Source organism: Canis lupus, chromosome 25, assembly GCF_003254725.2.
Source record: "Canis lupus dingo isolate Sandy chromosome 25, ASM325472v2, whole genome shotgun sequence".
In the NCBI taxonomy this organism is placed as follows: domain Eukaryota; kingdom Metazoa; phylum Chordata; class Mammalia; order Carnivora; family Canidae; genus Canis; species Canis lupus.
The window spans coordinates 7,982,375-8,008,880 of record NC_064267.1 but is presented as its reverse complement, the minus strand read 5'-3'; the positions used below and the strand labels follow the sequence as shown (position 1 = coordinate 8,008,880).

Sequence of the window (26,506 nt, the reverse complement as noted above, 5' to 3'; positions counted from 1 at the left end):
CAATTATTCCTTATAATGTTTTTTTCCTACTCTCTGTAATACAGGTTTCTAGTTATACTTGGAAATTTCCAGGAAGCTAAAATTAAAGCTAAATAATGTTAGTGGGGGTGTACGTTACCATACTTGGAAATTTCCAGGAAGCTAAAATTAAAGCTTAAATAATGTTAGTGGGGGTGTATGTTACCCTGAAAAAAAATGGGTAGAACTTAGTTTCAGCTCCTAAACATTATGAAAGAGGTTATATGTTTTAATATGATCTCATTCCAGTAATAATGGTGTTAAAAGGAATTTCAATAATGGTGATGGCTATCAATTATTGAGTACTCTATGTATTCATCTTTCCGTTTTGTGAGATTAGGTTTATATAATTTATCTTTATTTTACCTAAAAGTTAACTGAAGGTTACAGAGGTTAAATAAAATTCTTATGTTTGTAAATAAAGGGACCTATAGGATTCAAATTTCAGTCTCTGACACCAAAGCCCACGCACATCCAACTGCTAAAAATCATTAAAAGATTAAAAGAGTGTCTTAAGCAAGGTTGGTGACATATTTAACAAATTGAATAATCTCATACTAACTGTAACGACATTGCTGGCTTACATACTTTACTAAGAAATATCTTTGAGGGCAAGAGTTTGGATCTTTTTTAGATGAGTGAAGTCCTACTCTACAGGACACATTTGGGATTTTTTTAGGCCATTCAACATTCAGATGTAGAAAATGATTTCTTAAATAAGCCCCTTGCTTCCCACAAATAGAGCACCTTTTCATACATAAGACTTTCCTAGACTTGTCTAACTGCCCATGTCCTGTCATGTATGGCCGTCTTTTCTCCTCTAGATTATAGAGAGGCCAAGTGTGAAAAGACTAGAAGGGAAAATGTAGCTAGCATACACTGAAATTGTTTGGAAATTGAGTCAGTGGCCTTCTTCTGTCCTTTTCAGGTAGATGCAGACACAGGGAGCTTTCAATTTGTGTTTTCTTAGGGGAAGGGAGGGGAGGTTGGAACTTCCCTAGGTGTGAGAAGCACAAACAGGGACCTTTTTCTTTTCTTATGGAAATACTTGAAGCCCTTACAGGATTCTTCAACACTTGAGAAAAATCCCTCTTGGATGGGTCAGGACAGCAGTGCTCTTTGATTCAAAGGGAGCAAATTCAAAGCCCACAGTGGACACAGAGTCTTACTTCTCACACAGCAGGCAAGATATCTGCTACCCAAATCCTATCTGTAAATGGAAAGCAATGGGGAGAGGGTCCCTTCTGCAACTCCATTAGGAAAAGATCAGTTGTTAGATAAGTGCTATTAAAATAAGTTTTAAGAAGTAGCTTAAATTATCTTGAAAGCAAAATATTGTAAAAAAAAAAAAAAAGCGATAACAGAAGGGATGTGTCATGTTTTTTTGTTTTTTGTTTATTTTTCTTATGGAGAATTTCAAACATTCCTAAAGTATAAAGACAGTAAAATGAACCCAACATCAACAATTATCAACTCACAGCCGATTTGTCACACACTCCCTGCATCTCCCCTGAATCTTATTTGAAGCAAATACTAGAAACCATATTATTTCACCTCGGAATGTTTCACCAAGTATCTCTAAAAGATACTCTCTTTTCGACAAAACTGCAGTATCATCACCACACCTAAAAAATTAGCAATAACCCCTAAACTTCATCAAATAGCCAAAAAGTATTCAAATTACCAGTAGTCTCGTGAATGTCATACTTTTTTTAAAACAGATTTTTAAAATCAAGATCCAGGTAACATCCACACATTGCAATCATCTCTTTAAAAAATCAGTAGGCTCCACCCCCACCACCTTTCTCATTTTCTCCCTCACAATTTATTTATTGGAAAACAAACAAACAAAAACACTTTTCTTTCCTTCAGAGTTTCCCTTCAGTCTGGATTTTGTTAATTGCATCCCTTTGGCATAGTATAACATATTCTTCTAACTTCTGTTTCCTAAAAACTGGACATTGCCTCTAAGGCTTGGTCAGATTTAGGTTTGGTGGAGTTTTGTTTGTTTGTTTTGGTCAAGACTATTTCATAGTGTTTGCTCTCATCAAAAGACTTAATGTCTTGTTTGCTCTTTCTGTGTCGTTAGTAGCCACTGATGTTCAATGCCAAGTCTCCCAGTCTTTTCAGTTTGTTTAGCTCTTTGTTCAGTGTTGTCCAGTGAGCAGAGCTCAGGGCAAGGCTGAGCCAAAAGATAAGGTCTCCTAGCTTTGGACCACTAAGAATTTTCAAAGATCCGTCACCCCAAAGTTAAGTTTTTTCACAATGATTTAAAAACAAATAAACATCTCATTCAATTCAATTAATGAATTTTCAGTCAATAAGTAAAATTGTTATTAAATGACAAATTTTTAAAAAATTTAAAAGTACACTGTTGTAATTGGATGAATGAGACCATTATTTTTGAGCTACCTTTGTCATAGTCTATCTCTACTTGTTTTTTACCTGTTGTTTATTCTGTGTTGATTTCACTTTACTACTTATTTAATGCTCTTTGAGAACCAGGATGTCTTGAATATGCAGACCTTGGATTCCATGCAGCTGTCCTCTGCAGAAGAACTTCAAGCAGAAGCATGCCTCTGCAGTTTTTCTTAAGTTCAAGAGTCTTCCTGGTCTTCGCTTTGTATTCAGATGGCACTCTTCTGAGCTGGAGCATGTTTGCCTCCCTTCTCTCCTCTTTGCCTACCTTCTTCCCTTTCTTCTGTCTTTACTTTTTTTTTTTTTTTTTTGCTTTTTAATTTTTTTTTTAAAGGTTTTATTTATTCATAGGAAACAGAGAGAGAGAGAGAGGCAGAGACACAGGCAGAGGGAGAAGCAGGCTCCATGCAGGGAGCCTAACGTGGGACTCTATCCCAGGTCTCCAGGATCAAACCCTGGGCTGAAGGCAGCACTAAACCGCTGAGCCACCCAGGCTGCCCTTTTGGCTTTTTTAACGATTTTATTTATTTATTCATGAGAAACACAGAGAGGGAGAGGCAGAGACATAGGCAGAGGGAGAAGCAGGCTCCCTGCAGGGAACCTGATACTGGTCTCAATCCCTGGACCCCGGATCATGCCCTGAGCTGAAGGCAGATGCTCAACCGCTGAGCCACACACGTGTCCCTGTTTTCTTTTTATTTAGCCAGCATAATACTTTTTTCTCCAGGTCTACTTTTAAGCTTCCTAACACTGATAAAAATCTGTGTTGATGCAAAGAAATTACTTGGGAATGGTGAAATGTGACTTGATTCTCTGTGCCCAGAGCTATTTTTCCAAATGCATAGACCTATATTCAGTCATTTAACAAACCCTGGCAATAAGGCCCAACTATGTCCTAGGCGTGTGGGGAGAGAGACAAATTGCAACATAGTGGAAATGCTAACAAGAATAGATGAAAAGTCCCATGTGACAAATAACAGGTGGCTCTATGAGGAAGAACTGAAAAAGGGCTTGATCTTGGAAGAAACATTTAAACTAAGTCTTCAAAGAATATGATGAAGACAGCATATTTGTGTAAAAATAGTTAACATATCTTTACACTGTTTTCCTTATTTTGTTGAAGCATTGAACCCAAGCTCTTGGCTAATGAACCTGACTTTTGTGTTTAGTTACAACTTAACCATATCAATGTTTCCTTCATATGTATGCAAAATAGATGTAAACTTAAATATCATCCTCACTTCATTCCCACCCAATTAATAGTGGGAAAAAAAATAACTTTTAAGCATGGGAAGTTTCAGGGTGTGGGAGGTTCATGGTCACCTTCTCCCACTGCAGCAGGATCCTGTCTTTCAGGTAGTAGTGAAAGTTCCCAAGAGATGAACTCCTGAGTTACTGCAAAAGTCTACAGATCTACAGGTGTGCCAAGCATTATCTTTTGACTGAGTAAATTACAGTCTCTCATATAGATGTATTCCTTTTTCTCTAATGTATATAAAATACTCTTGCTGTTATAGTATGAAACCTTTTAAAAATATCCAAGTCATAGTATTAGCTCTCTCTCATTATGTATACTTTTAAACAACAGATACAAAATAGAATTACAATCTTGTATGTCGGGAGGTGTGAATGTGTGTTTTATAGTTGGGAATTCCTGAAAAATCTTTGACATTAAAAGGAGTCTTTATAAAATACATAGTGAATATCCTTAATACTACTGAATTCTGAATTGTACACTTAAAAATTGTTACAGTGGCAAATTTTACATCACGTATATTTTGCCACAATTAAAAAGTATACCAGAGATGCCTGGGTGGCTCAGTGGTGGAGCATCTGCCTGGGGCTCAGGGCATGATCCTGGGGTCCTGGGATTGAGTCCTGAATCAGGTTCCCCGTGGGAGCCTGCTCCTCCCTCTGCCTGTGTCTCTGCCTCTCTCTGTGTGTCTTTCATGAATAAATAAATAAAATCTTTAAAAAATAATAAAAAAACAAAATATCTGAAAACATATTTTAACTTATATGCAAACCAGGAGATTTTGTATTTGAAGAAACTGGATGCTGTTGGCCTAGAGCTTTTATTATTTTGGCAGATATTTAGCCATCACCAAGAAAGACTCTACTCTGTTAACTTTCAGTGTCAGAGAAACAGAGCTTCCTGTTTCTGGAACTTGTAGTCTAGAGGGGGCACTTAGCTCATCCTTCATGCATGTGTAATCATATAACATGATTCTACACTGTGATGTGACTTTACACTATGGTGAGTGCTAGGAAGGGAAAAGTATACAGAGCTTTGCAGGGGGTGGTGGGTAGTCCTGGTGTTAAGACTCAGAAAAGACTTCCCCAAGGAAGTAACAGTTTGGCTGAGATTTGAATAATGAATGAGTATAGACAACATTCATAAGAGGTTATTGACTACTTTTCCATTTCAGACTCTTCTCCTTAAGTCAGGAACCATGTGTTCTTCAGCACCCCACCCACAGGTAGCATTCGGCACATTGAGAGCCGCTGGTTACTGTTGAGTGGCGAATAAATAAAACATTGAGTAGAAATGCTTATGCTGGATTTTTTCCCAAGGATGTTTGTGAGACCTGGCACCACCTGTTTTCACTTCTTTAATTTTCATATTTTTAATTTAACTGCTTTTACGAAGAACTTTGGATCACATTATAACTTTTGCATATACAGGAAATGCTTCACAATTTTATTGCTAAATTTGTCTTCTTGTAACATCAACTGAATTTGGTGCTTCTTTAATTGTTCTTCTGTGTTCTCGCCTACATTTTTGTATCCACTCTCCCACCAGTGTGTTCTAGATAGTATACTTCGAAGAGAAAATGTCCATTAGCTCTTAAGAACATAGTTTTCTCTTTATTTTAGATGAAAACACATTCTGAAGCTGTGTATTTTGCAAATGAGACAGATTCATATGGCTCACAATAAAACAGTAGACACCAGACTGAGCCACCACATGCATGCATTTCTTCAGGAACAAAGACTCTATGGAGTGGGGGTGGATTTGCCATCTTCCTTAGGTATATATTATCTTTTCAGATGGAAGAGATCAGAGAAGTGAGGTAAAGAGAGAGGGTCTATGTGATTGGCAACATGTAAATGGAGTCTTAACAGGACTTCTACATTGGCTAAAGTAAAACTTACTATTTTTTTCATATATAACTTTTACATTGTTTCTCACCCTGAACCAAATTTTGAATCAGTATTAACTCTCATACCAAAAATAGAAAAGAAAAGGGACAGGTAAGGATAAACTCTTGTCCTTAAAAGGTCCTGCTGGAAAGTAGGTTAAGGCTTCCTAATGTAAACAAAGGTGTAATGATTAGAAAAAATTATTTCTGTAGACTTTTGTCACTACCCAAAGTATTTCTGCAGAGATTTGGATGTGGTATAAGTCAAATAACATGCCCCAAATTCACAAGTTACACAGTAAATGCATTACTGGTGGGGTGTCCCTCAACACCAGTCTAATAATTAGAACTTTGTTTCTAAATCTAGGGACTTGGAATAGTGTATCTCTTTCAACTTTTTATTATATGTCAAGTCCGGATAGCTAACAAAATTTTCATATGAATGCCATAGTTTTTTTTTTCTACTTTTTATTATATGTCAAGTCCAATGATAGATAGTAACATTTCTCACATGAATTCCATAGTTTTTATTATGTAGTTTCCATTGAGAACTCTGGACCACTTATAGCATCAGCTTTTTAAGGTTTTAGTTGAAAAGGTATATGTATAATGAATAGTAAGAATAGTGGTATTAACTATCAAATACTTTATATATATTTTTTAAGTATTTTATTTATTCCTGAGAGAGAGAGGCAGAGACACAGGCAGAGAGAGAAGCAGGCTCTATGCAGTGAGCATGACGTGGGACTCGATCCCAGGTCTCCACGATCAGGCCCTGGGCTGAAGGCGGCACTAAACTGCTGGACCACCAGGGCTGCCCTCAAATACTTTATATTAAGATCAGAATAGCTAAGGATACCATGGCTAAAACTGGTACCTCTATCCCTCAAGGGAGAAGAAAATTAGAAAAATTGCAAGAATAATGGTACATTTTTAATACTGTTTAAGAGCATCTAATAATTATTCTTTTTCTTTCTAGGAAAAGCCATTGACAAAATCTCTACAACGTGGAGAAGATCCCCAATTTGACCAAGTATGTAATAATAAGTTATATATATATGTATATATATATATATTCATATTCTGGTTTTATGTATTATGCACATAGGGTAAGGGCTAGTTGCTCATTATTAGTATATTGATGAACTTCCTCAAAGACGTTATAAGGAAATGATCTTAGAAACTGTGTCCTTCAGCTTTTACAGTTATAGCTTAAACAGACATTCAGTGGATGTCTACTGATTTGAACCAGAAAGAATAGGAATATGTTGGAATAATAAGAATAGGCCATCAATTGATTGTTCCCTAAATCTTTGTATACCAGAATTAAAGAAACTAAGAAAAGATAAAGGAATTTCTACTCCAAAATTTAGTAAGATGGCTCTGAATAAGTGATCATTACTCTGTAATGATCAGAAAGATCTCTGCACTGGAGTTTATCATGGTTTCATCCAGCTTTTTCTGAATGCCTACTATTTGCTTGACACAACACTACAAAATATACAAGTTCTAGCTCTTCAAGATTTCACAGTATTGTGAGAAAGAAATCACTTAATAATTATAAGACAGTGTAGTAACTTGGATTCTAATAGAGAATGTGATATATGAACAAAACAATTTAAGGCAGGATAAATACAAAGAAAGTCTTTTGAAGGTAGATCTGGATTAGTAAAAGGGCATCACACTCTCAACAGCAGGTAATAAATATAGGAAATCAGGATCTGGTTCAGTAAATATTGAAAGGCCTCATGTACGTTTAAGAATGATGAGTAATAAGGCATCAGAGGAAGTGAGAAATGTTTGTGATGTTTCCTAAACTTTTGCAGTTAATGACAGAGAGGACAATACGTTCTCCAAAAACCTCACTTTGAGCCAGTGGTAGAGACAAAATATTGCTGGATGTACTATGGTCTGATCTAATATGGTGGGGGTTTTATTGTCTTATGAAGAACACAGAGAGTGCACTTTCAGCAGGGCTTTGAAATTACCTTTCATGTGGGATCAGAAGAAAAGTTCTCGGTCTGTTAAAGTCCAGAGTTGTTCAGTCCAAAACTGTAAGGACTGGGGTGCCTGTGCTGCTCAGTAGGTTAAGCCTCTGACTTTGGCTCAGGTCATGGTCAGAGGGTCCTGGGATCCCACATCAGCAGACTCTGTGCTCAGCAGAGTCTGTTTCTTCTCCCTCTGCCCCTCCCCCTGCTCGCGCTCTCTCTCTCTCTCTCTCTCTCTCTCAAATAAATTTTTAAAATATTTTAAAACAAAACAAAAAACCCTGTAAGGACTGATTATAGAGATTGAATTTTGCATTTTCTATTGTATAAGCTCTTCACTGAGGGAAACTCGGCTTGTGCTCACAGTCAGTATCTGAGGGCTGGTGTGGCGCTGGGTTCTCACTCTAGTGCTGGTAGAGCTGGCTCTTTTCTGGATTGCTGGTGAAATGGGGTATGTGCTTTATCTCTCTGTGGCACAGAGCTTCTCTCGTCATATTGTCCTTAGTTGTCACCTGATAGATACTAGGGCAGCAGAGATCCTGAGAGGACATTAGGAGTCATTATTTTGGAAATGGGGCAAGTTATGGCTCTTTCTCTTTTCCTCAAGAATGTAAATATTTATCATCTGTCATTCATAAATTTTCACTCTATTTTATATTCTCTGTATTCTATCCTGTTTCTATCCTAGATATACCTGTCCTAATATGTAACTGATTTTTCCTCAAAAAAAATTATTTCTCCAGCTTAATGTGTATCTCTCTTTATTCTCTAGGAAAATAGTACATCTAATTTTATCGTTGCAGATAATTGCTATCCCAAATGATTTGGCTTAAACACAGTTTCCCACTTGTATTCAGCCCTCTATTTCTGCATTTCAGCATTGTGGGAGAGAGATGGCCTTTGGAATTAGACAGACAAGGTTTAAATCCTGATTTTGCCACTTAATTAGCTATAATACCTTTAACCTTGTTGCATAGAATGTTGAAATGCAGAATCTCTGCCCTGCCCCAGATCTTACTGAATCAGATTCTGCAGCTTAACAGGATCCCCAGATGACCCACACAGACATTAAAGCTTGAGCAACACTGCTCTGTAACACATCTCTATATATTAAAGACACTTCATGAGTGAATCAGTAGTAAGATGGACACTGAGAACTTTCAAATAAGACACATAAGATTATCCTCTCATCATTAAATCATAAATTTACACATGAACCAGGAGAGAAGGCAACCTACAAAGTCTATTTCACTTTAAAGAGATAGCAAGACTCCCAGGAACCTTGACAGAAATTGATCCACCTGTGCTAGCCTACTATTATTTTAACTAGCAAAATGTGAGAATTAAGGTTCCATTGGCAATGCCATGGATGTATCAAGCTCTCTTAGTCTTTTGATATTAGACATCCAAATTACATAATTATCCTTGTTCTAATACCAAGCAGGAGGATTTTAATCTGGATTCACACAGAGGTCTGTCTATGCAAAAAGAACATGCTGGTGATACCACCTTACATGGTGTAGACTCTGTTGCTATGATCATGGGAGCAGTAGTAACAGTAGAAGTGGTATTCATGTAGTACTTACCATAGGATAGACACTATGCTAAGTATCCCCTTTGAGCAGTATGCAGCCAGTCCCTGTTTAGAGAATATTTTTTATCAATTTCTTCCTTTTAAATATCACTGGCATATTTGATAGACTATAGAAAGCTGAGCTTCTGTGCTTTCTGTGCCTGATCTTGGGTGGCCCTGTTTACTCCTCCACTTAACAAGCCCATGATTCATTTTTCTCTTGCTAGAAATAGAAGCAAAAAGAAATCATATAATACTTTATAAGTTATGAAGCCCCTTCTCATGCATGATCTCAGCTGACATCATTTGCTACTTCCAAAAACCTCAAGAAGAAGCCATCATCATCATCATCATCATCATCATCATCATTTCTATATCACATTTCATGAGAATAAGACTCAGAGAACTTACCCAACACTATATGACTAAAGCCTGAATGAGCCAAGACTGGCATTCACATGTTCGGACCATAAAACCAGTGCTTTTTACTCTATAATGCTTGTATATCTAAAACCTAAGGTAGTGAGAATTTAGAGGGGAGTGTTCAACAGAGAAGGAATCTCAGATCCTGTATCAATTAAGATTAGGTTTGGCTACAAATGACACATAAAATAACAGCAGTTTGAACAAGATAGCTTCTTTCTCTCTCACATTCAAGAAATACAAAGAAAATCAGTCTAGTATCTATATATTATTTTGTTTGCTTGTGTTTGGCTTACATTCCCAAGGTCATCTCATTGTCCAGTTTGGCCTCTAGAGCTAAGCCATTATGTCTACATTCCAGGCAACAGGAAGGAGAAAGAATTATATGCTAAAAAGAATTATAGGGAAAAAAAATTAAAAACTAGAACGTCTCAACATTGCACACACCACTTCTGCTCATATTCAGTTGGTGAGATCTTAATCACATAGCCACCTATAGCTGTAGGAAAGATTGGGAAATTTTACTTTGGACAATTATTTGTCTATGTAAAAATCAGATATTTTATTGGGGTGTCTGAGTGGCTCAGTCAGTTAAGCGTCTGACTCTTGATCTCAGCTCAGGTCTTGAGTTTGAGCCCTGCATTGGGCTTCCTGCTGGGCCTGAAGCCTACTTAAAAAAAAATAGGTATTTTATAACCAAGGAAGAAGAATAGACTAGATATTAGGTATTACTTATCTTTGCTAGATATCATAGTAGAGTTTTGCCAAATGCCCAAAAGAATACTATTTACAGTTCTGTATACCTCTTTTGTTCACTGTGGAATATTCTTAGAATTTGTTGATTTTACAGTGTGAATTTTAAAATATGTGTATTTAGGGGTTAAAGCTTTATGTTTCCTAAATTTTTTTAATATTCTTTGTATATAATTAACTATTGGCTTCATATCTCTTAATTTAATCTGATTATCATCTAACCCTATATACTATAAACCTGGGGAAAAAAGCCCCATTGTTTCATAAATTACAAGATGTCTAAACAGAATTGTCTTTTTTTTAAGTTCAGTATTAGTGGGAGAACTAGTAACTGCCTTGCACATTGGAAAGCTTGGAATTTATACCCTTATTCCCAGAATTTCGTTGTTTACAAATTTCATGAGTATGAACTTAACCCATTCTTATACAGCACCTACTTTGTGGCAACGATGTACCAAGTATTATGCCAGCTTATGGAAATAAAGATGAAAAAACATGGTGCCTGCACTGGGGTCGGGGTGGGGCAATCTAATGGGTGAAACAAAGAAGGAGTATGATCAAACAAATTATAACCTCAGGCTAGTAAGTAAGCTCACCAAGGAAGGACCTAGTATCCTGTGAGCCCCGGGAGAGCAAGCTTTGCCCTATACTAGGGAGCCAGCAATGGTTTCAGTTCCTGCTAATGAGAGAGTCATACCAGTAATGGGAATTAATAAAGCTGGAAGAGATTTCCAATAGCATTTTAAAAATGTATACTGCCAGTAATTTATTTTAAATGCCTAATTAACTGTCAAGGCTTCAAGTAAAATGAATGAAAAGTTGTCCTGATATAAAGTTCTTCATTTTAGCTAAATAAATTTAGCAAATTTATTAAAGGAATGTGTGTGTGTGTGTACGCGTATACACACACAAAGCTCTGTATTGGACAAAGAGATACAAGGATGTGGTCTATGCGTTCCAGGAGCTTCAGATTTGGAAGAGGATAAGGCAGGGTACAAAGAGCTCTGACAGGGGCCCACGTGTGTTAGAAATGCCACATGGATGGTGCAGACAGTAAACATTGTGAGATTTCAAGGAACAGAAGACACACACTTCAGGGCCAGATGGCTAGAAAAATCTTTGTAGAAGAGGACATGAATGGGTCTGTCAGCTGAGACAGAAGATGTGTATTTTTAAAAGATAATATTAAAAAAGAGGTGACATCATGACTCTCATAGAAATATAAAATGAGCACAGGTGAGAGATTTTATTTAACTCATTTTTTAAAATAGATTTTATTTATTTATTCATGAGACACACAGAGAAGAGAGGCAGAGACAGAGCCAGAGGGAGAAGCAGGCCCCCTGCAGGGAGCCCGATATGGGACTCGATCCCGGGACTCCAGGATCATGACCCGAACCGAAGGCAAACACTCAACCGCTGAGCCACCCAGATGTCCCTTTAACTCACTTTATAATGAGGAAGTTACAACCAGTTTAGAAAAGAACTCCAGAACAGATACATCTATAAGTCAGGAATGTTGAAATGAATGCATTATCAGGCAAAATGCCTTCTTCCACAGTGGGAGAATGAAGTCAATTGAACCTTCACTGGGCAGAGGGTTTTTTTTTTTTTTCTGTCTGTAGACAGGAATCTATCATGCTATCAGTATCTATCATGCTATCAGTAGTCTATCATATGCACAATTTTAAAATAGCTCAAAGGCATTAAAGGATGCAGAGCCCCCACAGACTCAAATTAGCTAACCCCTAGAAAGGCGAGATCTGAGTGATGCATAGTTTTCTACTGAGACACAAAATTTTCCTACCGACTAGAAGTTTTGAGGAAGAGACCAAGAAAGAAGGGATCAGACTGTGGAAGACTTTAATGGCAGTGGGTGGATTTTAGCTCATACATACCAGGATAAGTTTCATTAAAGTAGCAACTTGATGTTAACCCTGAGGTAGCAGTGTTCATGAATAAAGACATCCTTGAAGTTTGGAGGCATTTGGGGAGTTTGGCCATTGAGAAAAATTTGAGACTAAAAGAGCCCAAACTAAAACAGAGATAATGGAACTAGAAAGAATAATTTTATGTAAAACTGTACAAGAAGAATCAATGGTTGAAAACCATGGTTTGGAACCATTTCTATTCAATCAACAAATATTGAGTGCCCAAGCATACTGGGATCTGTGTAAGGTTCTGGGGTTACAAAAGATAGAGTTCCTGCCCTTAAGGAATTCTTAATACCAGGAAGAAGACAGATATTCAAACAAATAACAGTGCCATGTGAATGCTGTAACAGAGGTCCATTTCAAATGCTATGGGAACTCAGATAAGGGAGCAGTTAAGGATGCTCGGAAGGTGGTCAGGAAGCAATCAGGGCCCAGTGGCATTTTTAAAGATATGTGTTATCTGCATGAAATGGGTTGGATCATGCCAGGCAGAAGAAGCTGTGTGGATAAAGAAGCTGAGCTGTGAAGAGCAGAGTACTGAGAGTGGCCTGGGCTGAAGCGGGACAGGCATACAGGAACTCATTGCTCCAGGGCCATAGGAGTCACAATGTGAAGTCTGGACTCCTTTTGATAGCTAAAAAAGTGCTCCAAACAGAGAAATGCTGGACTTGATGAGAAGTTATAAATCATTTTACACATATTGGATTTTTAGGGAGGGTGGAATATCTCGGGAGAAATTGCTGGGGCTCATTCACTTATGTGGCTGCTCAACAGACGCTGAAAAATTAGAGACTAGATCAAATGGGTAAAGAATATCGTAGGGAAACATAGTTTAAGATCAATAAGTGGGATGCCAGAAGAATGCCCAGATGAAAAAGTGGACAAAAAAGTGCAAGAAGCTTCAGAAGATGCAGCTTTCCAGGGCAGGGATGGTCCGTGATGGCAGCCATACAGAGATCCTCACAGAAAATGACAGATTAGCAGTTAGTTGCTCACTGGAAACCAGCTTTGAGAAAAACTTTTGCTGCAGTGTTATTCATTGACTCGTAGAGTGCATTTTCATAGTTGATAGATTAATATTAATGGTTTAAGAGACTTACTTTTGCAGCTGGGTTATGCTGGCTGATTATGACTGGAAACACTTCAATTAAAAAGCAGTGTGCCCAAACACAGTCATAGTACTAGTGATGAGTCCCCTAGTGATGGTCTGTGGAGGGTCCTATGAATGAAAGGCAGGGTGAGCTCCTCCTTTAACTTCAAGTGACTTTCTTCTGTTAGCAAATTTGACAGATATCCCTTTTAAATCTAAAGCCAAGGCATTTTATTTTGGATTCTCAGATGCATCAGTAGCTAACCTATGATGAGCACGGACATGGGTAGATGGTGACCAGATGCAGCTGAAATACTGTACTAACCCACTTTAAAAAGTGAAAAACAGTACTCCAAAGTAAGCCTCGCCTAAGAAAGTGTGTAATCCTCACCTGGTGAAGGAGGCACTGATGCTCACTAGATAAATTTCTACACAGAGATGAAAATTGTGGCTGTTGAATAAAGGAGTCACCAGATCTTTATCATTTCATATACCTTCCAGCTTCATGTGCTTCCTTATCTATTGTCTGCCCTTGGTTTTTAAACTTTTGCTTATTTCTAATAATGACCTAAACATGCAATAAGTTATATGACACAAACAGTTGTTACCTGTGTAATGCTTTCTATTTGAATGATTGCTATGGCTTTGTTTCTTAAAACAGTCATATACAGTAAATGGAAGTCATTTCCTCTGTGTGTAGTAAAGTATGATTACTCCCCAAAGGAGCTAGGGCCAGAACAATCAGAATTAGAATCCAAATCCTTGGGCAGCCCCGGGGGGTGGGGGGGCGGGGGGCTCAGCGCTCAGCGGTTTAGTGCCACCTTCAGCCCAGGGTGTGATCCTGGAGACCCGGAATTGAGTCCTACGTCAGGCTTCCTGCATGGAGCCTGTTTCTCCCTCTGCCTGTGTCTCTGCCTCTCTCTCTCTCTCTCTCTCTCTCTCTCTCATAAATAAATAAAATCTTTAAAAAAAAAAAAGAATCCAAGTCCTTATTTTCACAGGTGAATTGTCTTACTGTGCCTTGGCATTGCATAAATAAGTATATGGGAGGTAAGAGAAAGTATAGGGTAAGCCTGGCAACACCGCCGAATCCTGAGGAGGAGAGCAGTTCAAGGAGAACCTGAGAAAGAGTGTCATTTTCTCAGGAGGCTTGAGGGAGAATGACAGCAAAAGGCCATTAGTTGGCCAGTAGATTAGCCCTTTCTGATGTTTTATATAAAAGTTATCTGTAGTGTGGCAAGAGGAGAAATCAGATTCCAGAGAGGAAGAAGTGAGGCAGGAAGAGGAAGCATCACCAATATTTGGCTGATTGAGAATTTGGCATAACAATGGCAGGTCATCTGGTGGGGGAGAAGAGAGCAGAATCCAGTGAAGCCAGTGTGTGTTTTATGGAACCCTCTTGTGCTGAACGAAATATAAGAGCTTAACACACTGTGCCTGTCTGCCAATGGTTGGGTCCATTCTTCACTTATATTTGGGCTCAATGTGTTCAGACAGTTGAAGTTCCTGAGAGTCTGATGTGTACATAAGTGGGGCTCACAATAATTGGTTTTATTCCACCAACTGATTCTTGTTCCAGAAAAGTAGCCATCCCAGTATCCTTTCTCAGAGTGAGCTGTTTGTTGCCTGCAGCAAACTCAAGGAGCCTGGTGCTCCCTACTTTTCTCTTAGGGAGCTAATATAGGGGCACTGCTTGAACACCTACCTCAACAGTAAGCATTTGGAAGACACTGTGTTTGCATCTGCTGGAGCCAGAAAACTGTGGGAACACAAACCAAGTTATCGGGGTTCTAATGGAGGCCCTGGTAGTTTGTGCTTGGATAAGAGATAGATGGGTCTTTTTCTTTTCTCTTCTTTTCTTTTCTTTTCTTTTTTCTTTTCTTTTCTTCTTTTCTTTTCTTTCTTCTTTTCTTTCTTTCTTTCTTCTTTCTTTCTTTCTTTCTTTCTTTCTTTCTTTCTTTCTCTTTCTTTTTTTCTTTAACAATATCAACTCTGATCAGTAAAATTCTGTCAATTTCTATCACTTGTTTTGTCATTAGCTTAGCCCACGATCTTCTCAAAGTCAGAATTGTTTATGTCTGGGATTCAGTTTCAATATTTAGAAATGGAAGAGAAAAATAGAAATAGACATTTTTGAAGGTCTGTTATATCTCTCACATGTTATAGTATCTCATTTACTGTTCATAAAAAACCCAGCAAGGTAAGTACTCTTCAGTCCCATTTTATAGCTGGAAACAGAGAGCTTCAGAGGAGTGGATATGGCCAGGCTCATACAGACAATAAGGTCCTGAATTCAGGACCATCTGATCTTCCCAATACACGAATGAAATTACAAAAATATGGCTTGTGAAGCATCAATCATCACATAGGGTGTTCTGAGAACATTATTTAAGTTGCAGCTTATTTGCAATTCAGTCACGTATTCTTTACTAGTATCATCTCTATAAATTCCAGATAATTTTCTCAGACATTCTAAGTAACTTTGGTTGGGGTTTTCCTCTAGATGCTAAATGTTTACATACTTTTATAGTGCCTTAGTTTCTTAATATATTAAAAATGCCAACTATAAACAGGAAACACATGATAAAATAAATCCATACATCTATAATAGAGTGAAAATAACTTTTTACCATTTTGAGTAGCAGTAGTTTTTCTGAAAAGGAAGCAGATGAAATTCTAGACCTTCAACACTGATTCTAATGCTACAACTCATCAAAATCTATTATTAATGAAAAATATAAGCAATTAGGGTAAAAAACTAACTGGCATTGCATTCATATTAGTGTCATTTAGTGTTTCTGAAATTATTCTCCAGTGGAGCACTGTGTTCTATCAAATGGACTTAGATATTAAAGTCAAATAATACAGACCTTTTCCTAATTTGCAGGAAAAACATATTTAAAGTATAGATTTATATAATTTTAAATTTTTATAATAAATTATTCTTAAGCCTTTGGTATGTCACCTCTGATTGAATGCTAGATTATCGAGCAATAGTATATGACCAAATTTTAAAAATTACATTTGAATAACTTTTTAAAAATCAGTATTTTATGGTATTTCATAGACAGCACCCTGACCCCCAGGTGCTTGGCCATCTGAACTACTTTGAGAGATTAAACTGTCAATGAAGTTAGTTTAAAATTTATTCACAAAATGCATCACTCAGGACAAGTCAGCCTTATTACTGCTGTAAGATATGGTATGACTCCACTGAGTAATTGTTCAAATATTTAGGTAAAGTTTCCTTCTTCGCATTCAGCAAGTATAATAAAATGCCTATGAAAAATTAATGTCTTACCTACAGCATAATGGACAGTCTCTTTTAGCCTATTTATCCATAAAATGCCAAAATAAACATTAAGAAACATTTGCAAAGTACATTTAGTATTCCCCTCTATCCCCCTGCAAAGAAAACACCAGTATGAAATAGTTCTGTGATTCTGGGCACTTCACCTCCTCAAGCTGCACAGTACCTAGCTCATCTATGATGGAAGAATATGATCATTTAAATGCAACAAGAACATCTTTGTAAATGGGCCTGCCCCCTTTCAACAGCAGCACAGAGCTAGAATTCATCTCACCATTGGCTCTGCTTCCTGTAAATGAAGAAGTTGAGTAACCAAGAAGCCAACTAGACCTTCCTCCCTTCCTGAGCTTTGAGGGCCAGGTCTTTGCAAATTCCACCCTTCCTTCCTGAAATCCTGGGCTCAGAAGGGCAGTAACAGAGAGATGGAAAAAACACACACATCCCCTCCTTGCTGACCTTTCATCTCTTCTAAGATGGTCTCACTATATTTGCCATGGAAAGTATGTCCAGTAGATATAATACCAAGAATGGCTTCAAGATGACTTTTTAATGGGTAGAAAAAATTATTATGGCTGAGTTTTAAAGAATGCTATTGATGTCCTCTACGGAGCAGGCGGGTTACATCTAAGTAAGTTTAAGTAGCTGAACATTATGTGCTCTACCCAGGGATAATTAGGGGGCAAACATAGGTTTATATCACCTTTATGGGTCTCTTTTTAAATAAACTTTTTTATTTTTGAGTAGTTACAGGAAAGGTGTGAAGATAGTACAGTTATCATTTTCCCCACATCCAGTTTCCTTTATTAACATCTTACATTACCATGTATATCTGCCACAACTAAGAAACCAACATCAGTACATTATTATTAACTAATTCTGTATTTGTATTTTATTTTTTTCCCGAATAGTCTTTTTCTGTTCCAGGAAACTGTCTAGGACACCACATTATATTTAGTCATCATGCCTCCGTAAGTCTCACTCAGACTTACACAGGTATTTTTAAATTACTTAAGTATAATAGTAGATGGTTAGGAATTTCATTACATACGCAATGTGCAGAATTAACCTATGGTGAGGAACTCTGAATCCTGATTTTTGTCCCCCTCTCGGAGGAACCCCCTTCATTTCTCAATTCAAAATATGAGATAAGATAGTGATGGTTGGAGAAGTACCCTTTCTTATGCTGGGGTAGCTTTAGAGAGAACTAGTGAATTGCCCCCCCTGACATGCCATAATTTGCTTTCCTCCCCAATTTCCCGCATTGTGTGACCGGGGACAATGGGAAAATATGTTGTGGCTGTGGATATTACAGTGTGTGGGGAGAGGGCTGTCTTTTTTTTTTTTTTTAAATAGGTATTTTGCAATTAAAAAAAACTCATGGTGATTATGTTCACAAAGCAGGAAGAATGAAATAGCCTATTTATTTTAATATTGACCCATAGCTAAAGATAATGTACAGTTTTGCATATGTCCTTATAATCATGATCATAAGGGACAGCAAGAAATAAGGCTCTCAAGGAACAGAACCTGAGGAAGGACGTATTATTGTTCTGTTCAATCTTAAATCTAAAATCTTAAATCTTAAATCTTAAATCTTAAGCTTCTCTTAAAGCTGACAGTGGAAAGTCCCATTGACGCGAACCACTTCAGCTTCCATTTCTCTAGTTTCCTTTATAAAAAGAAGTTAAGCCTCTCCTGCTCAACTACAGAAACATTTTAAGTTAGGTAAGGTTTTCCATTTCTTCTGCCACCTCCCGGCTCAAGCTGTGATCATTGTGTGCCTTGAACTGTGGCAATAACCTCATTGTGTGTGTGTGTGTGTGTGTGTGTGTGTGTGTGTGTGTGTGTACTTCTAACTGATCCTATTGGCAAACCCCTTTGGTCCAGCCTACACATCACTGCTGGTTTAACCCTCCCCAACATTTCAATGGGCTTATTCTCCTTTTTGGAAATCTTTTCCATTTTCTAGAGAAGAAAGCTGAAATTCAGACTAGCATAAAGTACTTTCTATGATTTAGTTCCAACTTAAAATTTTCAACAGTTTTTTTTCTTTATTCTGGTATACCAAAGTCCCTACACCAGCCAAATATTTCTTCCCTCTGTTTGCTCAAAAACTTTCATTAAGTTAATCACTATAATTATTATGAACAAATAATTATTTGCACCTTCATTACCATAGGCTTCCTGGATTGAGTGTGCTTAGCTATTTTCTGGACTCATATTTCTACCCTTGCTTTAAAAAAAAAAAAAGGCATAGGTTAAAATCCTACCTTCATTTCTCTTAAACTCCCACTTACCTCTCCCTCTAGTGATCTCCCTGTCCTGTGGACTCCTGGTTTTAAGTGCACTCTTAGTATGGGGGTGTATCCCTTCCTGGTTGTGTTTTCTGTATATGCAAACTTACGTAGTGTTCACCTCAAGTTGGAATCTTACCAATTAAATTATTTTTTTAAATTCTTCTTCTACTTAACATATTATGAACATTTTCAAGTCATTAAATATTTTTGAACTGTGATTTTTAATGGTTTCATAGGTAATTTACATTACATTCCACATTGTATTAAGGCATTTGCACATAGTTGGACATTTAGAGTGTTGTCATTTTTTATATAATATATAATGCCCTGAACATTCTTACTCACCTCTAATTATGTATTTGAGATAAATTTCTAAGAATGGGCTTATTGAGAATGGCTTTTCTAGATTCTTGATCTGCATTTCCAAATTTCTTCCAGATGGGTTATGTCAATTTTTTTTCACATGTCAGTAGTGTTCGAACATACCTATTTTATCACTGTCTCATTGGCATGAAGAGTTGTAATTTGCTTATATGAAATTTTGTGAGGGCAGCCCGGGTGGCTCAGCGGTTTAGTGTTGCCTTCAGCCCAGAATGTGGTCCTGGAGACCCGGGATCAAGTCCCACATCAGGTTCCCTGCATGGAGCCTGCTTCTTCCTCTGCCTGTGTCTCTGCCTCTCTCTCTGTGTGTGTCTCTCATGAATAAATAAATAAAATCTTAAAAAAAAAAAAAGAAATTTTGTGATTTTGTGTTTGTGAATAGATAGGTAAAACCTATCTCATTGTAGGTTTACATGTTCTTTTTATAAGGCCTTTATCAGATGGGTGTTTGCAAGTGTTTTCTCCGGGGCCACAGCCTCTTTTCACCACTTTCTTAACAGTGTCTTTCTAAAAGCAGAAGCTCTTAATTTTTTTATTGAAGTATTGTTGACATACAATGTTACATTAGTTTCTAGTGTACAGCATAGTGATTCCACAAATTTAGACATTATGCTCACCACAAGTGTAGATGCCATCTGTCACTGTACAGCACTATTACAGTATCATAGATTATATTCCCTCTGTTGTACTTTTCATCCCCATGACTTATTCATTCCATAGCTGGAAGTGTGTGGCTCTCACTCCCTTCACCCATTTTGCTCATCCCCCTAGCTCCGCCTCTCTGGCAATCATCAGCTTTTTCTCTGTATTTGTGGGTCTGGTTCTCCTTTTTATTTGTTTTGTTTTGTCTTTCATATTCCACATACAAGTGAAATCATACGGTATTTGTCCTTCTCAGTCTGACTTACATTACTTAGCATAATACTCTCTAGGTCCATCCATATTGTTGCAAGTGGCAGTATTTCATTCTCTTTGATGGCTGAGTAATATTCCATTGTATATGTATATACCACATCTTCTATATCCATTCATCTATGGGTGGACACTTACTCAAGCTTCCATATCTTGGTGGCTGCATCGATTTTTTTTTCCCACCAACAGTACATGAGGGTTCCCTTTTGTCCACGTCCTCACCAACACTTGTTATTTCTTATCTTTTTTATTATGGTCATTTGACACATTTAAGGTAATATCTTATAGTGGTTTTGATTTGCATTTTCTTGATGATGGTGATATTGAGCATCTTTTCATGTGTCTGTTTGCCATCTGTTTGTTCTCTTCAGAAAAAAAAAATGTCTGTCTGGATCCTCTGTCCATTTTTTATTGGATTATTTGGGGGAGTTTTTGGGGTTGAGTTGTGCAAGTTTTTAAAATATATTTTGCATATTAACTCCTTTTAAGTTATGTCACTTGCAAATATCTTCTCCCATTCAGTAGGTTGCCTTTTCATTTTGTGGATGGTTTCCTTCACTCTACAAAAGCTTTTTATTTTGGTTTAGTCTCACTAGTTTATTTTTGCTTTTGTTTCCCTTGCCTGAGGAGACATATTTAGAAAAATGTTGCTATGGCCAATGTAAGAGAAATTACTGCCTGTGTTTTCTTTAAAAGGCTTATGGTTTTATGTCTCATATTTAGGTATCTTTAATCTAATTTGAGTTTATTTTTGTGTGAGAAAGCATAAGAAAGTTGTCCTGTTTCATTCTTTTGCATGTAGCAGTCCAGTTTTCCCACCACCAACATCATTTATTGAAGAGACTGTCTTTTTGCCATTTTGTGTTCTTACCTTCCTTGTCCTTGATTAATTGACCATATATGCATGGTTTATTTCTGGGTTCTCTAACCTGTTCCATTGATCTATGTGTCTATTTTTGTGCCACTACCAAACTGTTTTGACTAGTAGAGATTTGTAGTTTATCTTTAAATCTGAGATTGTGAAAGCTTCAGTTTTATTCTTCTTTTTCAAGAATGCTTTGGCCACTCAGGGTCTTTTGCGGCTCCATACAAATTTTAGTATCTAGTTCTGTGAAAAATGCTGTTGGTGTTTTGATAAGAGTTGCATTGAATCTATAGATTACTTTGGGTAATATGGAAGTTGTAATAATATTAATTCTTCCATTCCATGAAGATGAAATATCTTTCCTCGGTATCTTCTGCAATTTCTTTTGTCAATGTCATAATAGTTATCAGAGTTCAGGTCTTTTACTTCTTCGTTAAATTTATTCCTAGGTATTTTATTCTGTTTGGTGCAATTGTAAATGGAATTGTTTTTGTAATTTCTCATTCTGCTACTTTGTTATTAGGGTAAAGAAATGCAACTGATTTCTGTGTATTTTGTATCCTGTGACTTTACTGAATTCATTTATTGTTTCTAATAGTTTTTTGATAGACATGGCACTATATATATATTATGTCATCTGCAAATAGTGCAGCTTTATTTCTTCCCTATAAATTTGGATGCCTTTTATTTCTATTTCTATTACCTGCTTGCTGTGACTAGGATTTGCAGTACTGTGTTGAATAAAAGTGGTAACAGTGGACATCTTTGTCTTGTTCCTGATCTTAATTAAAGGAAAAACTCTCAGTTTTTCTCCATTGAGTATGATGTTATCTGTATGTTTTTCATGTATGGCCTTTATTATGTTGAGGTTTGTTCCATCTAAACCCACTTTATTGAGCATTTTTATCATAAATGATGTTAATTTTGTCAAATGCTTTTTCTGCATCTATTAAGATGATCACATGACTCTTTCCTTCATTTGGTTAATGTGGTATATCATGTTGATTGATTTGTGAATATTGAACCATCCTTTCATCCCCAGAACATAAACATTTCATTTTGATGATTTTCAGTATCAGATTGTCATGGAGGTTGCTCTTGGTATGTCACCTAAGAAATCCTTGGCTAGCCCAGAGTCACAAAGATTTTCTGCTGTTTTCTTCAGAAGATTTATAGTTTTAAGTTTTTATAGTAGGATTTTTTTTAGTTAATTTTTGCACATGGCATGAGATATCAATTGGGGTTTATTTTCTCATGATAATTAATAAAAGATTACAAATCTTTCCAGCTTAAGTAAATTAAAATAACTCATCTATCAAAGATATATTTATTGTTTAAAAAAGAGAGCAGGAGTTTGCCTTTAAGGTGATACACAGGAAATTATTGCTACTGGTCTATGTCTTGACTCTAATTTGGGGCATACCTCAGATGAGTAGATAAATTATTATTGGCAGAAAAGCATACATTATATTACCATTTAGGTTATTTGTTTGGGAGCTAGATTTGTTTGTTTCAGCTAAACAACTAATGTAATTGTGTTAATACATTTATTTATACAACAAACATTTTTGAGACTTAAGTAGTACCAGGCACTGTACTTCTTGGACAGTATGGGAAAAATAATTTCTCTGTGGTCCATGAGTAACCTGTATGCAATTAACATCTGACTTCTAGAATGAAAGGAAGTTGAAGTAATTAACTTTCTTGAACCACAAAATTCTAATGTAAGGAACATCTGTCAGCATTAAGAGATTTGGGCCCTTAGGAATACACTAATAAAGATTATTAAAGGAAAAGATGTGATAAATAAGAAGACTTTGTGGTGACTATAGCTTGGAGTTATTTGTGAAATGAAAAGTTTCTCACTAATTGGCAGGCCACCAAAGCCTTCTTATCACCTGTTTTTCTCTGTAGGTCATCAGCTCCATGAGCTCCCTTTCTGAGTACTGCCTGCCTTCCATTCTGCGTACATTATTTGACTGGTATAAAAGGCAAAATGGCATCGAGGATGAATCACATGAATACAGACCACGAACAAGCAATAAATCAAAAAGGTACATTTCTTTTGTGTAGGAATATGAGATTGGTTCATCCTTCCCCATCTCCTTTTTCTCTTTCTTTCTTTCTTTCTTTCTTTCTTTCTTTCTTTCTTTCTTTCTTTTCTTTCTTTCTTTCTTTCTTTCTTTCTTTTTCTTTTTCTTTCTTTTTTCTTTCTGGAACATAAGTGAAAATGGGATTTATGCATTATCTACATCTGCCTGTCTGCACATAGATACCTGGCAGGTGCTGTGGGGGGCCCCCCTGTCTAGAGTGGGAGTATTAGTCACTGACATTGGGGCATGTGTAAAGGGCCCCACGTTGCCCTCCTGCCTGCTTCTTTCCTGAGCCCTGTCTCCTCCAGTGGATACCTAAAAGCAGAAGGGCTGTTGCAGGCCCTGCAGGATGCTGCCCAGTCCTTGTTAGTCACCTTCAGTGCTCAGTGTGCTGTTGTGGGGAAGAGGCTGAGGGGACATCAGTGGTAGGCCTGGGGCCACCAATTAGCTCTGTGACTTTGGACAACTCACCACCTCTGTGTGACTTGTCTTTTCAAGAGCAAAACAGGGAAGTCAGATTACACCATCTTGAACTTCCCCTGAGGCTGAGAATTTTGTTTATTTATTTTGTGATCCCCTTCTCTTATGGATTTGAAAAGTAGAACTCACTGCTACAGAAACACTTTAGCAACTGTAAAATTTAAGATTCTTACACTGTCAAATGAGTGTGCACCCCCCAAAAGTTTATATAAATAAATATATGTAGTTCATATGTTTGAAATAAAGGTAAATAGAAAAAAATATTTGCCCATATTTACTTTTTTTAAAAAAGGCTGTTTTAAAAGCAGACTTCTCTATATGAATTGATTATGCATTTTTAAAGGCAGTAAACTAAAATGGATCATTCAGAACATCAGATATTAACTACTTCTTGTGAGTGATTTATCTCATTTTTCTTGATACTTCAATATTATTTTAATATCCACTTTTTAATGTCATGAAATGAGTTATATTTCATCCAAACTTGTAATTTCATTTTATAATATGCTTGAGTTTATGCAAGATTTAATCATTTATTTATCATTTGGGAGAGAAATTAATAACTTTTTCATATTGAATCATTTTTTTAGTTGAGAAGGAATTTTTTATTGAAATATAATTTACACATGGCACAATTCATTCTTTTAAAGTGTGTAATTCTGTAGTTTTAGTATATCCATAAGGTTGTGCAGCCATCACCACTAATTCCAGAACATTTCATCATCCTGCAAAGAAACCCATACTAATTAACAGTCTCTTCTTACAAATTTTTTTGATGTATCAATTTTTAAAGGTAAAATCTCAATTCTGTGTCTAAAAGTGGTTCAGACTGTATGATTAATAAATTCATGGTATCAGGGGTGATACCATTGAGTGGCTCAGTTGGTTAAGCATCTGACTTTGGCTCAGGTCATAGTCTCAGGGTCCTGGGATCCAGCCATGTCTGGCTTCTTGCTCAGTGAGGAGTCTCCTTCTCCTTCCCCTCCTGTCTCCCCCACTGCTTATGCTCTCTCTCTCTCCCTCTCAAATAAACAAATAATATCTTTAAAAAAAATAAATTAACTAATTAATTAATGGCATCACTTTATTATTCTTCTAATTACATGTTAGTTTATAAACAGATATTAAACATTTCCTTGGGGAAGTGAGGAGGAATGGGATAGTTTTAGTAAGTTGAATTAAGTGGGCCTTAATTTTGTTTCTCTGTTTTGTCAGAATGTAGTTAATAAAACTAGATTTTTCATGAATTTATTTCTGTATGGATTCAAAATAATATTTTAAAAATCATGTTACTGATCATTTTCAGGAGATCAGAGTAATTGCCAAGATCAAATACAGCATCAGGACAGTGAAATTCAACTCAGCAGCATTTAATTAGCATTTGGAAGTTCAAAATAAGAATGTGTGTTTGGGTGAAAGCCAAAAGAATGAGGGTGTCTAGAAAATGATGTATGTGATAATGCGAGTTTCTGTTACTAGAAAAAAAGAAAAGAGGAACTTTAGAGAGAAGCATAAGCAACCAAAAACAGTCAAATGTAACATATGTGTACTAAGGTTATGATTTCTAAGATTAGTATAATATCAACATTTTGACTGCCAAATAAATTTGTCAAATGCTGCTGACTCCTGGCAGTTAGACCTCAAACCAGCAATAAAGTTGAATTCATTATTGGAAAATTATAGGTCTTACTTTATTGGAAAGCATAAATTGGCTTATTAGATAAAATAGAATCAGGGATTAAAAGTTGTTTTCCCTGCCAGGAACTATTACTTTTTCAAAGTCTTCTTGAGAGGACCCCTGTTGGCCATCCAACGCAATAATTTTCTGTCTCCTGCTGCTGGCCATCTTTGAAAGTTCTCCTTCCTTTCAGTCTTCAAACTTCTTATTGACTTATTCCATAATATAATCTCTAGGTCAGACTAATGAATGTTCTCTTTTTTAATTCAATTCCATGTGTTTTCCTCTCCTCCAGCTGGAAGAAGTTCTTTCCAGTTCTAGTGGGTCTTCCAGGACTTCAGATAGATGGTTTGGGCCAGTGCTCTTCCTCCCAGCAAGATTGTTCACAATGATCCTGAATGAATTCCTACCCTGTCCATATATTTCTCCTTGAGAGTTACAGCTGCAACCTCCCTTGTTAATCCATTCTTCATTCACCAGCCTTCATTCGACTTGCTCAAGGTTACAGAACTTCTTGGGGTACCTGGGTGGCTCAGTGGTTGAGTGTCTGCCTTCGGCTCAGGTTATGATCCCAGGATCCTGGGATGGAGTCCCACATTGGGCTCCCTGCAGGGATCCTGCTTCTCCCTCTGCCTATGTCTCTGCCTTTCTCTCTTTCTCATGAAATAAATAAAATCTTAAAAAAAAAAAAAAAAGGTTACAGAGCTTCTCCAGAAGTTCTTTTTTAGATCTTAACTATCACCTTCCTTTCTTCTCATTCCCTTTGACTAAAGGGAAAAACATTCTGTATTTAAAATATTCTTGATTTATTTTGAAAACACCTGCCTGACAAGCCTATATTTGGCCATCCTTTCTCATGGCTTCTCCTTAATATGCAAGTATTTTTTTAATATGCAAGTATTGAGCAATTACATGTTCAAGACTATGCTAAATATATTATGCACTCTATCTTATTTAATACTCAAGCAGACCTTTCTGTAATTACTATTATTATTTTCATTTCGTAGATGGAGCAATTAGTGGTAAATAGAAAAAGCATCATTTTGACTCAGTACTGTTGCACACCAAAGCCAACCTTCTTAGCCACAGTTCTGTGCTGGGATCTCAGCAATCATGTTATTTGTCTTTCTTGGTTCATTTCCAAATTAGC

At 36.8% G+C, this 26,506-nt stretch overlaps 1 protein-coding gene across 8 annotated transcripts in view; it reads left to right on the top strand.

Annotated features, from left to right (window-relative positions):
* The window catches only part of FRY (FRY microtubule binding protein), a 428,614-nt gene that overhangs the window by 227,302 nt on the left and 174,806 nt on the right, over positions 1 to 26,506 (top strand). For all 8 annotated transcript variants that reach the window (XM_049101157.1, XM_025462552.3, XM_049101154.1 and 5 more), the window contains 2 exons: positions 6,559 to 6,612; positions 23,020 to 23,159. In XM_049101157.1, the coding sequence (XP_048957114.1) occupies positions 6,559 to 6,612; positions 23,020 to 23,159 (194 nt within the window). The remainder of the gene's footprint in view (positions 1 to 6,558; positions 6,613 to 23,019; positions 23,160 to 26,506) is intronic.